The sequence below is a fragment of the Lissotriton vulgaris genome, chromosome 11 (genome assembly GCF_964263255.1).
Source record: "Lissotriton vulgaris chromosome 11, aLisVul1.2, whole genome shotgun sequence".
Lineage (NCBI taxonomy): Eukaryota > Metazoa > Chordata > Amphibia > Caudata > Salamandridae > Lissotriton > Lissotriton vulgaris.
Window position 1 is genome coordinate 1008343595 of NC_141699.1, and position 16398 is coordinate 1008359992.

A 16398-nucleotide genomic window follows, 5' to 3' on the forward strand; every position below is an offset into this window, starting at 1 on the left:
TCCCTAGCCTCTTTTTTCCACAACAAGATTGCTGACATCCACAACAGCTTTGACAACCAACCCGGAAGCCAACCCACCCCACCATCAACTGACCATCTTCCCCCCGTTAACACCCTTAACGCCTGGAACCCAATCTCCACTGAGGACACCATCCGCCTGATGAATTCCATCCACTCTGGATCCCCCACAGACCCATGCCCCACCACATCTTCAACAAAGCAGACTCCGTCATAGCTCCGCACCTCCGAGACGTCATCAACTGCTCCTTCAACTCCGCTACCTTCCCAGAAGATTGGAAACACGCTGAACTCACCGCCCTTCTGAAAAAACCAACAGCAGACCCCACCGAACTCAAAAACTACCGCCCCATCTCGCTTCTTCCATTCCCGGCCAAAGTCATTGAGAAAGCTGTCAACAACCAACTCGCCGCCTTCCTCGAAGACAACAAATCACTCGACCCCTCACAATCTGGCTTCCGAGCCAAACACAGCACTGAGACCGCCCTTATCGCAGCAACAGACGACATTCGAACTCTACTGGACAATGGAGACACAGTCGCCCTCATCCTCCTCGACCTCTCTGCAGCCTTCGACACAGTCTGCCACAGCACCCTTTTACAACGCCTCAGAAACATCGGAATCCAAGGTAAGGCACTGGAATGGATCACCTCGTTCCTCACCGGAAGAACCCAGAGAGTCCGCCTCCCACCATTCAAGTCCGAGGCCTCCGAAATCATCTGCGGCGTACCACAAGGATCCTCACTCAGTCCCACCCTCTTCAACGTATACATGAGCCCCCTCGCGGCCATCGCCCGCCAACACAACCTCAACATCATCTCTTACGCGGATGACACTCAACTGATCCTATCTCTCACCAAGGACCCCAGCACCGCTAAAACTAACCTACACGAAGGAATGAAAGAAGTCGCCGAATGGATGAAACAAAGCCGTCTGAAACTGAACTCAGACAAAACAGAAGTCCTCATCTTAGGTAAATCCCCCTCTGCATGGGACAACTCCTGGTGGCCGGAAGCCCTCGGAAATGCACCCATCCCGACAGACCACGCACGGAACCTTGGCGTCATCCTGGATTCTTCACTCTCAATGAACAGACAAGTCAGCGCCGTATCCTCTTCCTGCTTTAACATTCTTCGCATGCTCAGAAAAACATTTCGCTGGATCCCCCCCGAAACAAGGAAAACAGTCACCCACGCTCTAGTCACGAGCCGACTGGACTACGGAAACACCCTCTACGCAGGTACCACCGCGAAACTCCAGAAGAAACTACAACGAATCCAAAACGCCTCAGCCAGGCTCATATTAGACATCCCACGCAACGAACACATCTCCGGTCACCTTAAAGACCTCCACTGGCTACCCGTCAATAAGAGGATCACTTTCCGACTGCTTACCCACGCACACAAATCACTCTACGACATCGGACCAGATTGCCTCAACTCTCGACTGTCCTTCTACACCCCCTCCCGCCAACTCCGCTCTTCCAGCCAAGCCTTCGCCACTGTACCTCGCATCAACAAGACCACCATGGGAGGCAGATCCTTCTCATACCTGGCTGCCAAAACATGGAACTCACTCCCCGCTTACCTTTGCCTCACCCAGAATCACCTAGCGTTCAGAAAGCAGCTTAAAACGTGGTTATTTGACAAATAATCCACCTCCCCTTCCTAAGCGCCTTGAAACCCTCTGGGTATGTAGTGCGCTATATAAATGTTTTGACTGACTGACTGACTTGTTGTGACGCACCAGTGCTGTAAAAAATGCACCTTATTCAGTCATATTTACAAAGTGACGCATCTAGGTAGTTGCGTCACTTTGTAAGCCCCTGCGCCACATTATTCCTACGTCAGGTGTAATGTATGCAAAAGGGACGTATTGACGCAAGAAAGGGTCGTAGAAGTGACGCAGTGAAATCTATGACATATCACTGCGTCACTTTTATGACGCTGTTGCTTCCAAATATTACGCCTGTTTCACAGCAGGCGTGCAGGCCCTTTCACATGGGGCTTGGCCCCATGTGAAAGGATGCATTGCTGGAGTAGCTTCATTTTTGTGACACACTCCAGCAATGCTTCACTTTTGCGCTTACAGATACGTCTGAAATACTAACGTATCTAAAAGAACTTCCAACATAATACGTCATAAATTTAATATGACGCATGAGTAGAAGACTCATTTATGAAGCCATGCGTAACTTTAACACCACCGATGCGTCACTTATTGTGACGCACCAGTGCTGTAAAATATGCACCTTATTCAGTCATATTTACAAAGTGACGCATCTAGGTAGTTGCGTCACTTTGTAAGCCCCTGCACCACATTATTCCTACGTCAGGTGTAATGTATGCAAAAGGGACGTATTGATGCAAGAAAGGGTCGTAGAAGTGACGCAGTGAAATCTATGACATATCACCGCGTCACTTTTATGACGCTGTTGCTTCCAAATATTACGCCTGTTTCACAGCAGGCGTGCAGGCCCTTTCACATGGGGCTTGGCCCCATGTGAAAGGATGCATTGCTGGAGTAGCTTCATTTTTGTGACACACTCCAGCAATGCTTCACTTTTACGCTTACAGATACGTCTGAAATACTAACGTATCTAAAAGAACTTCCAACATAATACGTCATAAATTTAATATGACGCATAAGTAGAAGACTCATTTATGAAGCCATGCGTAACTTTAACACCACCAATGCGTCACTTTTTGTGACGCATCAGTGCTGTAAAAAATGCACCTTATTCAGTCATATTTACAAAGTGACGCATCTAGGTAGTTACGTCACTTTGTAAGCCTCTGCGCCACATTATTCCTACCTCAGGTGTAATGTATGCAAAAGGGACGTATTGACGCAAGAAAGGGTCATAGAGGTGACACAGTGAATAAACTGGGGGCCTCATTTCTGAAAAGTGACGCATCGCTGCGTGAAAACAGCGATGCGTCACTTTTCTGTGCACACTCCTTACGACATTCCAGATGTGTCATATTTAATGTATGACGAATCATGTCGCAAGGAGTTACAGATACGTCAGTATTTCTGACGTATCTGTAAGCACAAAAGTGACGCATTGGGAAAGCCCCATGTGAAAGGTCTTGCGTCAGTCTTACGCCTGCTGTGAGGCAGGCGCAAGATTCTGACGCAACAGCATCATAAAAGTGACGCAGTGAAATCTCATAGATTTCACTGCGTCACTATTACGAGGCTTTTTGCGGGGGAACGCCCCCTCTGCATACATTATACCTGACGCAGGTATAATGTGGCACAGGGTTTTAAAAAGTGACCCATCTACCTAGATGCGTCACTTTTTAAATATAGCGCAACGAGGCGCATTTTTTACACCGCTGGTGCGTCACAAAAAGTGACGCACAGGCAGCGCAAAACTGTTGCAAGGCCTTCATAACTAAGGCCCTGGATTTTCCCCATGCTTCGCTCCCCGGTGCGCTTCCCGGTGCGCGTACCGGGCGCTCCCCCGCGCAAATCGGAATTTTTTTTTTTAAATGCCCAGCGGGACCCTATTTTAGCCCCCACATCAAACCTAGGGGGTCAGGGGGGGGTCTACCCTGCCCCCTTATAGTCATTTCTCCCTATTTTTTATGTCACCTCTTGTGTCTCGATCCTACCGAGACACAAGATGGCGGCCGCTCCGGACTGTTTCGAATGTTTACAGACACCCGTGAGCCAATCAGCTTTCCGTGCGCAAGTCGCGTGGCGCGCCCGGTGCGCTCCCCGGTGCGCGTACCGGGGCGCGCCTATAGATATATATATTTTTTTTAACCTAAATTACTCAAAATCCACTGGAGCACATATCTTGAGACATAGCCAAGTTTGGTGGAAATCCATTCAGCCGTTCGGGCTAAAAGTGAGGTTGACCGCCCTATGGAAATTAACATGGGGAAAACGCATTTTGGGACCCCCCTTTTATCTCGGCCCCCGCTTGACGAATCCCCCCCAAACTTTCAAGGAAGGACCGGAGCTCAAAGAGGCCATTTTGAGGAACTTTTCAGGCAGATTCGTCAACCGGCGCCAAAGTTATTCCAAATAGAATTTTGAGATTTAACATTGAAAACAATCCTAACTATAACTACCTACTGGCGACCGCCAGTAGGTAATATATATATATATATATATATATATATATATATATATATATATATATATATATAGTTATTCAGTATTAGCCACTATAAATACTTAACTTTATAATATATTAGGATTCACTAGTTTGACATACAACCTCCTCTGACAGGCTGTTCATTCCCACAACTCAGATAAAATGAGGAAGGTCTACTTTCATACTGAAAACAAACCTATTAAAAGACAGCAAACCACCAAAGAGCATTCTCAGCAACAGCTCGTTGGCCGTGCAATGCCTTCACCACTGCGTTGTTTACACCCTCATATTCAAAACACCATGGCTTTCATCAGACCACATAGCAACAACAAACAACTTCCGATTTACCAATTTTGTGCACCAGAAGGTGTTCTCCTCTTATTTCCTCATAGTAATTGGTGTCTTCATCATCATAAAATTCATTCAGAGTTGCAGCATAATGAAGTAGTTTGGGCAGTCTTCTAAATTGAAGGTCTGGTGTCCTAGATATTTCCAGTTCTTCTTGTTCCTCATCTAAATCTTCTTCATCTAATTCTGAAAATAGGAATATGTCATTACCCATGTATGTTACTCAATCTTTTCATTTACAATTGTTTAACAGTTTCTAAATTTCAAGATTATTCATCTTATTAAGATTTAAGTAGAATAATGACAAAGTAATGATTCTATCTGCGTGGCTGGACAATAGTTGAGGAATTAACGTTCTTTAAAAATTGCTCTACCACAGACACAACAAAAATATATCTATTTTAAAATGTGAAAGACGTGAATTTCATAGGGAACAACACTAATTGTGGGTTATTTTACCCTTTCTGGAACTTCTAGTCTCTGCCAAAAAAATGTTGGATAAATAAATAAAAAGCAAATAGAGGTTAACAAAGGAATGGATTTTGAATAATTGTTGAAAACAATACATTATTCTGCTATTACAGATTCATGCTGTATTAACCTCTACTATTTTGCTCTAGCTGGACAGGTCCTTGTCAAGCAATTGTTCAGTTATCGAGAGGCCAAGTAATCTACAGCTTATCCAATCTAAATAAAGTATCTGAAGGGCTATCCTGGAAGCAATATGCCTCCAATTAAGTATATCCTGGGTGTTACACCCCTGCCCTCAAGACACATCAGCCCCATTACTGAAGTCAAGACCCTCCTTAAAGTAATCAAGTGTACCCGCAGTAAGTGTTTTGGTCATATTCTAAATCCTTAACAACTAAGGACTCTGTTGAAATAAAATCTGAGTTTGACCCAGAGATGCACGTGGTGTACTTAAGAACGACACATACAGAACATTCATCTGCCACAAATATTGAGTCCTAAGTATTGCTTTCAAAATTATCATCCTACTGTACATTTTCAATTATTAACGCCTATGGAGCAACATTTTTATAGATAAATATTTGGGATATGATGTTTTTAGTTACACAATATTTTGACAAGGAAATGTCGGTACCTCACTAATGCAGGTAGCTTTTTTTGCTTGGTTGTTTCAACTGTGGAATTAAAGTGTTTACCCTGCTCAAACGTTGACAGTTGCTTCACATCAAGAAAGAGGGAGGACTAAAGTGTTCTGGTTTTATATTCAAGACTGGCAAAATTGGCACACCTCTATTGATAATACTGATAGTTTCAGCCAGGCATTATGGAGTTGTGGAGTTTTTATTTACAGAATGTTCTGTTACTAAGAATTTAACTTCTTTAGGTAGATGTAAGAACTGAAGAAGGAAAGTAACCCATGATAGTTGTAGCATTTCTGTAATAGAATAGTTAACAAACTATTGACAAAATATTGACGTTCCTTCATTCAATCATGGAACATCTGCTTTAGTGGCTACAAATAACAAAGCCAAGAGGCTTTAAGCAAAGTTTTACTTAGACTATTTTAAAGTGTTTTCATCAGTGTTATTGGTTAGAGAAGTTATTTTTTTCTTGGATCAAATGTAAAATGTTTGAAGAGGGAAAGGAGGTAAAATCTCATTGTTCATTCCTGCAGATTAAAGCATAGCTCAAGGGGCCAAGTTTCAAACTGGGGACCTCAATGTGTACAATGTAGCTCAGTGTGGTACCTACCCTCAAATGAATTGATAGTTTGTAATTTAAGGGACTTGTCTCCACTCTCTCACAATCTAAGGCCCACTTTTACTAAGGGTTTGCACCATCTCGAAGTGATACAATGTGACACAATCTAATGAAAACTGACACTTTTCACATGGCTTATGTAGCTCCTCTCACATTAGAAAGTTTGATTTGCATCATGGAGGCCTTAGAGCAGCAGATCAGTGCAAACACACATAGCTTTTGATGCAAAGCCTGATATAGTTACAGTGGCCTCTATGTTAAAAACTAACACTTACTTGAAGGAGGCATAAACAAGGGGAAATGTGTTCATTTCTCCAAAAAAGACCCAATGAACGTGTATAATCAGTAAATTTGATGCAGATGACTGCAATCTGTCTATTGGCAAAGAGTGGGTGATATTTTACAAAAACAATCCAGAAACCCTAAATGTATTATCAATAGGAATCAAGTGATACACACTTTTGAAGATCCAAAAATATTTGTGAGTAAATGTATATTGGAGGTGTCTACATGTTCCCATTCATATGAATTTAGAGTAACTAGGATTGTGATGGTAGGTATTAACACAATACTTATCTATATATTCAGCCATCCACCCTACTTAAAGAAGAGATATCTCCTGATATTGAGTCTGTAAAGCCTGGGTCCACTTCACATATCACTGACTTCTATGAGACACAGCATGAAGACTATCAGTTCACAAGAATGGGATCTCTACTTTCTCAGTACAACACAGAAGATTAATAAATTACCTATATCTCTTCCTTCTTCTTTCACCAGACACTTGTGAATGCAATGACTTTTTGCACAGGGTTTCATGAGGGCGTGGTCGTTAACCCTTTATTAACAAAAAGATTATAAATGTATTCCATGCAGGCAAATGATAGTCACAGCAAATAAAAAAAATAAGAGATGTTTTGGGATTTGCTTATAGCTTATCACTGATGATTGTAAGTAAATGATTTCGAAAGGTTCTTAAAAACACCAAATGTGTATTTTGGATAAATAAATAAAAAGCAAATAGAGGGTAACAAAGGAATGGATTTTGAATAATTGTTGAAAACAATACATTATTATGCTATTACAGATTCATGCTGTATTAACCTCTACTGTTTTGCTCTAGCTGGACAGATCCTTGTCAAGCAATTGTTCAGTAATCGAGAGGCCAAGTAATCTACAGCTTATCCAATCTAAATAAAGTGTCTGAAGGGCTATTCCAGAAGCAATATGCCTCCAATTAAGTATATCCTGGGTGTTACACCCCTGCCCTCAAGACACATCAGCCACCTTACTGAAGTCAAGACCCTCCTTAAAGTAATCAAGTGTACCCGCAGTAAGTGTTTTGGGCATATTCTAAATCCTTAACAACTTAGGACTCTGTTGAAATAAAATCGGAGATTGACCCAGAGATGCACGTGGTGTACTTGAGAACATCACATACAGAACATTCATCTGCCATAAATATTGAGTCCTACGTATTGCTTTCAAAATTATCATCCTACTGTACATTTTCTATTATTAACGCCTATGGAGCCACATTTTTATAGATAAATATTTGTGATATGATGTTTTTAGTTACACAATATTTTGACAAGGAAATGCCGGTACCTCACTAATGCAGGTAGCTTTTTTTGCTTGGTTGTTTCAACTGTGGAATTAAAGTGTTTACCCTGCTCAAACGTTGACAGTTGCTTCACATCAAGAAAGAGGGAGGACTAAAGTGTTCTGGTTTTATATTCAAGACTGGCAAAATTGGCACACCTCTATTGGTAATACTGATAGTTTCAGCCAGGCATTATGGAGTTGTGGAGTTTTTATTTACAGAATGTTCTGTTACTAAGAATTTACCTTTTTTAGGTAGATGTAAGAACTGAAGAAGGAAAGTAACCCATGATAGTTGTAGCATTTCTTTAATAGAATAGTTAACAAACTATTGACGTTCCTTTATTCAAACATGGAACATCTGCTTTAGTGGCTACAAATACCAAAGCCAAGAGGCTTTAAGCAAAGTTTTACTTAGACTATTTTAAAGTGTTTTCATCAGTGTTATTGGTTAGAGAAGTTATTTTTTTTCTTGGATCAAATGTAAAATGTTTGAAGAAGGAAAGGAGGTAGAATCTCATTGTTCATTGCTGTGATGGGTATAGTAGGGGTGTTTTTTCACTCTCATTGTCTGTTTGATGTCATTCAGAGCCCCTTGATAAAATAAAACATCTCAGTAATGATTATTACCCATGTATAATTCCTTAATGTCGGGTTTTGGATGAACATGTGTCAATCGAGGTACACCAGAGATGTATAGGCATGGAAGTTACGCAAGCTTAAATGAAATATCAGTACAAACTATAGCAGATGTTTTAATGTCTGATAAAATGTCTATTGGAACCGCTGCACTCCGAAATAAGCAATGTAGACCAAAAAGGTCAAGTGGGTTTCAATGTTTATAGGTGCTCCGGGAGATCACCTCCTGGTTCGAAAGGTGCTGGATAATATGAACATAGAAATCCTTACAGAGGGTAAGGACTATCCCTGGGCACTCTTGATGCACATAAGTGCATTAGTGAGCATTTGACCGAACTTCATGTATAGTATCAACGATGTAGTTTTTATTTGGTTCAATCCAAAGGAGATTGTATATTTTTGGAACGTTGGTAAGCAAAGATTGATGGTTTGTCAAAAATCTTATTAAAATCAGTTTCCAATTGTAGCATTGGCCAGTGTTTGCGAATCAACGCTTTTATTTTGGCGGATTGAGTAGAAAATTGGGATTCCTGACAAAAAGAGTATGCATGCATTTTAACTTGGCTTCATTTCATTTTACTATCCGTCCACTCGATTCTAATACCCCCATTCATTTCACAGTTCGTGGGTTATCAGTATGGTCACAAACACCTATAGGTTATGATTACTTGTCAACACACTGGCATGAGCACTTCTTTCAACACAGTTTTTTGACTTTTCAAGCTCCTAGCTATCAGCTCTCTACATTTCTTTTTCTTATCTTGATACAGATTCCCCCTGAAGAAGTGCTAACCGGCACGAAATGCATCTGTTTTTTTTTCTATTATGGAGTATAATTCGATGTGAAATTTCCACTTGTATCGTCTGTTTACATCAAAACGTCATTAACATATGATGAAATATGAAGAAATGAGACTGTTTTGATTACCTTTTGGATTGAACCAATTAAAAACTACATCGTTGATACTATACATGAAGTTCTGTCAAATGCTTACTAATGCACTTATGTGCATCAAGAGTGCCCAGGGATAGTTCTTACCCTCTGTAAGGCTTTCTATGTTCATTAATGTCTGATAAGCAATTTAAAACCCCAATACTGATCAATGTGAAGGTGACACTTTTTACTATGAGCTCTTTTCATAGTAGACCCATTATAGCTGGCATTTTCAATGTACATTGAGCTGAACTGAAGAGATGGATAGTATTCAAGACATTTTTCAATGGATCCTCTTTACTTGTAATCAGATATCACAATTCTAATTTGGGTTCTGAGATAAAATGTAAATATTTTAAAGAACACCAAAGTAAAATGGAACGGGGTTATTGGAAAACAGTGTTTCTAGGTTTATTAACAAAAATATTTCTTAGCAAACACAAGTAGATGATGGACAGAGTGCTGAAACTTTTCAGACACTTACTCCTTGTCACAGATCTGTGTTGAATCCATCATCATTCTTTAGCTCACTTCGCCACCCCAGTTCAGACACAGTTATATGCAAATCTTTCTTGACCCTGTGCCTCATGGGAACAGTCCAGCCCGAACTGCCAAGCCTTCCCTGGACCGGAAACAAGCATCCTGGGAGCAGTTTCGGGCTAACAGCCCTCATCAGCCAGGCTAGCTTCAATCCAGTGGCAAAGTGAGTTCCTTGATCTCTTTGCCACTGGATCCAAGCTAGCCTGGCTGATAAAGGGTGTTACCCAGAAACAGGCCCCAGGATGCTTGTTTCTGGTACAGGGAAGACCTGACTTGGCAGTTCAGGCTGGACTGTTTCCAAGAGGCACAGGGTCAAGACTGATTCACATGTAGCTGGGTTTGAACTGAGGTGGCGAAGTGAGCTAAATAATGATGATTGATTCAACCCAGATCTGTGACTGGGGGTGAGTGTCTGAAAAGTTTCAGTGGTCCGTCCATCATCTCTTTGTGTTTGCCTTAAGATATTTATTATGCTAAATAATGTTATGATTCAATTATTATTGCTAGAAATCTTTCCATATATTTTATCTCTAGCTCTCTTTTATACACCAGCTAATTAAAATATTAACCACAAAATCATTGGTGCCTTAGAACTACATTGCTTCTATGGGGATGGAGGGGAGTTTCCCTCCATATCCAGGTGCACAGCATTATTTGCGATCATCATCGAATGTTATCAACAGTTGTCGAGTTTCAACAATAGTTGTTCCTTATAATCCAGGGATTTATTGTAATCTTATTTATTTTTGTAGTTCAAATCACTTGTGCGGCATGTATATTTCAACAGTTTCTCATGCCCAGATATGCCCATCGAGCCTTTGTCTGGACACGCCATCGAACATAAAACATCCTCAGTTGCGAAATTGCTGTTACCCAATGCATTTCGGGCTTTAATCATTAGCCCTTCCTCAGGGCCTTACTACAAATGAAAAAACATCGCCATTAAAAAGTGGCCTCAAACCGCTATATTCGACATTACATATTATTTCACACAAACTGCAATACAATCTTCTCAGAATCATCCTTGTTCAGCACTTTCCCTCTAAACGCGGTACGCTATACTACCGCTATCTCGCTTAAAAGAACCATCATTTTAACCTCCTGCGCTTCATATTAAGATGTTAACCCTTACATTCACTACAAATCCTTCAGTAAATCACCCATTCTCCCGCCCTAAATTTTTCTAATCTTTTGCCCGATCTTAAACCCTCAAAGCATAACTCAATTAGCACATACCTTTGCATCCTGTGTTCATATCTGTCTGTTCAAAATGGTTCACTTTGCGAGGCAAAGCAAACTGCCTCTAAATTAACCCACGCAACTTAGACACTCCCTCAAGTTTTAAATTACACCTATCACAACCACCCTACAACAGTCTTATTGATTCTGACTACGTAACCCACAATACACCTCTATGTTGTGTCACGAAAGTGTCATCCAGTATTTTCCCCTATCTTTTTCTGCCTCGAGTGATTCAACTATACCCCGGCCACCCTGTAGTTATAAATCTCACACAAGTGTAATCACGTCCTTTGTGGTTTGTTTGCAGTTTATTTCTCCATGGGTGCAACTTGCAGTAGGGCAAATTAATACAACATTTCAAGAGTTGCAGTGCACACCGTTTTAAACATCTTCCTTCGTTTTGCCATTTACATTCAATTGTCTTCCATTCGTGTGCAACTCCTCTCCATCCCCATAGAAGCACTGTTAACCCCGTGATAACAGGGCAATCGCGCTATCCAGGCTGCACGCGAAAGGAAGACAATTGAATGCAAATGGCAAAACGAAGGAAGATGTTTAAAACGGTGTGCACTGCAACTCTTGAAATGTTAGAACTTCATTAACATACAAAATCATTTTCTATCAGAATTATGTTTTTCATAATAACTCAGATTTTTTTTATGTTGAGGTCAAAATTAAAGCAATTTTTTTACAAAGCCTGGTAAATACAACTCAATTTCTAAAAAACAAAAAGGAATAAAACACTTGATCAAGTTAGTAGATGTAACTGATGTGAGGTAAGCTGATGGGAAAACTATGAGCGGGATTCCAAGCAAGCACGCTATGGATGGCTTGATGGAAGGGTCAATTCAGTTCCATTAGAATGCCATTATTTGGTGGTTTTATAAAGCTGAGGGCCTCATACGCAATAGTATTAAGACTCTTCATTTATCATGAAGACACAAGGAATGGTATCCTAGGTTATTGGTGGCACTGTGATTGTAAACATTGCTAACATGATTGATATCCAGGCTGAGTGGAAAAAAGAAGAGGATTTACACATTGACCTGGAATCTGGAAATGTACATTGCATTCTGGTATTTGATTCAACTGGAACAAAGAAACCAATCTGTGGAATAAGTTAATGAGGATAAAACAGTGTGGGTGTCGTGTAATTTCACCACTGTGTAAATTATTAGGAGCTTCTCTCATACAGTGTTGTGTCCACAGCATCAGAACAACAAATGCACAGAAGAGAAATTCCATGGGGATTTTCTAAGATGACCCAGGATCTGCCCTGAAACATTTAATCTCATACATTGGCGCTCACTTAGTCTTCATTTTGGTCCATCCTTTTTGGGCTACACACTCAAGCCTTATTCCACCCTATCATTATGAGCCTACTCAAGATTTTGCAGAGCCTAGCTCAAGATATTTTCTGGGCCGTGGTGGCCAGCAGTGCCTTGAGCATCACTGGCAGGATGTGGGACTGTTGCGAGCAGCCGTGGCACAGTAGGGATCATATAGACCTTAGTTCTAGCAAAATGTTTATATTCAGTAAAGTAGGCAAAGCAATATTGTAAAGTATTGTCTCTGCAGAGGAAACCCTTGTCTTCCAATCAGAAATATGTAGCTCCAATTATCATCTGTAGTGATGCAGCCCTAGTTCAGTAGGGAATGCAGTTAACAAGAAGTGCATTCTCCATTTTCCTAACACATAAATCCAGTAGACCCCAGCAACAGAAATTCTATATAGAGGTGCATAGAATCAAGTTGCTCAGCCTGAGGAGCTTAAAGAAAGACTAGACAGTTCAAAAACATCTTATTTCCCAATGGTGGCTAAACAGGAGAGGCATCACATATTTCGCAGTCATGGTGTGGGTCTAGTACAATATATCATGAGATAATACTTGTCAGTGGTCGACTCAAATGTATGAAAAAGAAGTTCTTAATTGAAAAGGTGGTAAGTCAATGGAAGCCAATAAGCAGAAGCGATGAAGTTAAAGAGGTAACCGACTTGATCAGTGACTGAAAAAGACATGGGTACTGACAATAAGGTAATTGCAAAAAAGATTTTGAGATTTATACTTGTGTGATCTATAGTGTCAACGCAGAGAAGGGATTACGCCAACATAAAGAAAACAGCAGCCTGCATCTGCTGTCATTTGCTGTGTATGGTATAATGAGGTGGAATGTTGAGCCTGTCATTTTATTGTGCCTCTCAATCGCTTACCTGAACAAGTTCTTCTATCAAAGTCCAGCTTGTATCCTCCCTCACACGTGCATTCATAGGAACCAAGAGAATTCACACAGTGGTGGTCACAATCACCATTGTCCCTGAGACACTCGTCAACATCTTGAAAAAAGAAAAAACAATAATTATATTCACTCATGTATTCATAAATGCACTATGTTGATGGTATCACTCTCAGTGTTAATGCACCAATGCCCCCTTTTCTTAATCACCAAAAATGCAGAGCTATCAGTAGTTTGGCAATGCTATACTATGTTATCTTCTTCGTATAATACACATTGGCCTCATTATGACTTCCAAGGAAATACTTCTATTAAGTCTGCTCCCTTGAGACACCGGCTATATTGCTGATTGTGGAGTGAGGGGTGGAAGAGGTGGGGTTCAATGGGAGACTCTGGGTTGGGTCTTGAGGGTCCAACTAGACATTACTAGGGGAATTGGTAATTTTCGGTCTGTCTCTCCTGGTAATTATTCATATTCCCCAGAGTTCCACCCATGGCATCCTTTGTCTCATAAATAGATGTAAAGACTGAGAAACCAGTCACAGTTCATGATTCAGCATTGGCAGGAGATAAAGAGAAGTTCTCAAACAATGGAATAAAACAGAAGAAGAGACTGCAAGGAAGAAGAAACTAATCCAAGTGATAGCATTTGTATAAGGCACAACATGATATGCTTCAAATTATGGTATCTTGGGGAGTATTCCGAACAGCTAAGGAATACAACAGGTATGATGTGCCCCTAAAATAAAAAGATGTACTTGAATGACAGTGTTCAGTCTCAGTTACCTGCCTTTAACTTGTGGTAATTCAATGTGGGTGATATAGGGCATATTACTTAACCCAAAAACTTGGATTACTGTTCTGGTTTACTATCGTACAGTTACAGGACATCTGATTTCCTTGTATGGTTCACCAGATGATTTAAATAAAATCTATTTTCTCAACCTAACAGAATTCATATTTATTGACCTAGAAAGTGTAATTGCTGATTCAAAGATGACAGGGAACTAACACAAGTTGATGGGCAGCTCAAAGTGCTGAGGATTGTGCCTCAGACAACGGAGCTCTACTTAAAGCAAACCTATGACGTCTTTGTCATATAATGCCCAGCAGGGTCAAGATATGAGATAAGTGCATGGTTTACCTCCCCCAATCAAATTTTTGGCCCCTAAATACTTCAATCTCCAAAATGAAAGAAACAGTGTAAGTAGATATTTATGTGCTGCTAACTTCATATGTAAGGGAAAAGGCATGTAATTCTAGCTATCAGATGTTTGATTATATTTTAAATGTTTTAATATTGTACATTGCAATAGTATGTATAAGCACTCTATTGCACTTGTACTTTTTTAACCTTCGCCGCAAACTAACATTTCCTCTATGATTGAACGTTATATAACAGCACCAGAATTAAAATTTATGTTATATATTTACAATCACTGTATCTGTGATTTATTTTAAGATAATCTTTGAAAACTTGATTGTTACTGGAGAGATGTGGGCACTTTTAATATTTGATTTTAACAATTGTGTATTTATGAATTGTATCAATCCGAGTATTTTATGGTTTTTTCAAACTGAATAAAGATTATTAAATGAAATGAAATGAAAGGAGCATTCCTTTCAGAACATCCTGGGCTGGATTGAAGAAAATTCCCAAGGAGCACCAGGAGAATAAACAAACATATCTACTCTCTGAGGTCGATTTGATATTCCAGAAATAACTGAAAACATTTGTGTAGTCCTTTCTCTAATATATTTTGAGTGCACAGAAATGTACTCCCCTCACAATATAAAGTGGACTTTCCCTCATTTCAAATAGAGGTCCCCCTGTAGAAACAAGGGAATATCTTTAACCGTGCTTTATGCAATATAAAAAACACAGGCAGATCAATACAAGGACCCGCTGGGATGTACTGCGTAGCATTCATGGTAACACAAGTTATTAACTTCTCCAGAGCCTCCTTTGTGTGGAGGAAACTTGAGATGTTTGTACAGTTCAAAGGTGTAGGCAAATGTAAAATTGATAAATTTGTCCTCCATAATTTTATGGAACTGAATTGGCAATCACAGATAAAACAATATATATGATCAATCTTAATTGCATTGTAATCAGCCAGTATGGATATTATTGTATCCAGTCATGATATAACCTATAAAATGTGGAGACTGTGATGTTCAAATTCTCCACATTACCTCTGGAATGCGGGGAACTTCAAAGTCTCATCCCCTGTTTTACCTGAGAAAATCATTCTAGTTCTTGCACCAATAAAAAGAGAGAGGGCACTGGAAAGGGGATACTGTCACCTTTCCAGCTTTACTCCTCCTTAGTCCCTTGGCATAGGCCCAGCCGCACACGTTGTTATTAGTAGAAGTGTCAGAATGCTGGCTGATAGGTGTTTTGTGAATCCTCACAGAGTCTGGGACATTCCCTCAAAAATACATGACAAAAATGTGAGACTTTAGGCAGAAGATAAGGTTTACAGGGCAATTTGGCACTAGAAACGGTAGTGGGGAAACCCAATTGCTGACTTTTAGGAAAGCATTAAAAAATCTTGGGTTCACTTCTGCGGTTCTCTCCTTGAGCAAGCACCTAGACATGCTTGGGTAGTAGTTGCCCTATATACATTTTTCTTTCATTTTATTTCAAGTCACACCACCCTAGCCTCCCCTGGGTTTGGTAGGTTTCCCTGGGTAGCAGCTGAGCCCAGGCCCAAAAACTTCAGCTACGCACATTGCCAAGGTGGGTCATTTTTCATGGCAAACATTTGATGTCTCCTCTTTGAGTTTTGGGGCCTTTCCTACCACTGGCTAGAAGCCCAACAGACAATTGTGGTACCATTTTTAGTGTGAGAAAACAGAATGGCTTAACATTTGTTGTTATAAATGAAATTTTTCTCAAATTTTGGCTTCCAACTGGAAGCAAGTCTGCAAAAAAGAACACATTTTGCAAAATGCCCTCTGGATCACATGATGGTATTGGTAACATCAAAATTAGA

The 16398-nt window shown here is 40.3% G+C and overlaps 1 protein-coding gene across 1 annotated transcript in view; it reads right to left on the bottom strand.

Annotated features, from left to right (window-relative positions):
- Nucleotides 1-16398, bottom strand: part of LOC147683929 (uncharacterized) — an 879194-nt gene that overhangs the window by 216748 nt on the left and 646048 nt on the right. The window contains 2 exon segments of the mRNA XM_086942580.1: nucleotides 4477-4662; nucleotides 13377-13499. Of these exon segments, the coding sequence (XP_086798706.1) occupies nucleotides 4477-4662; nucleotides 13377-13499 (309 nt within the window).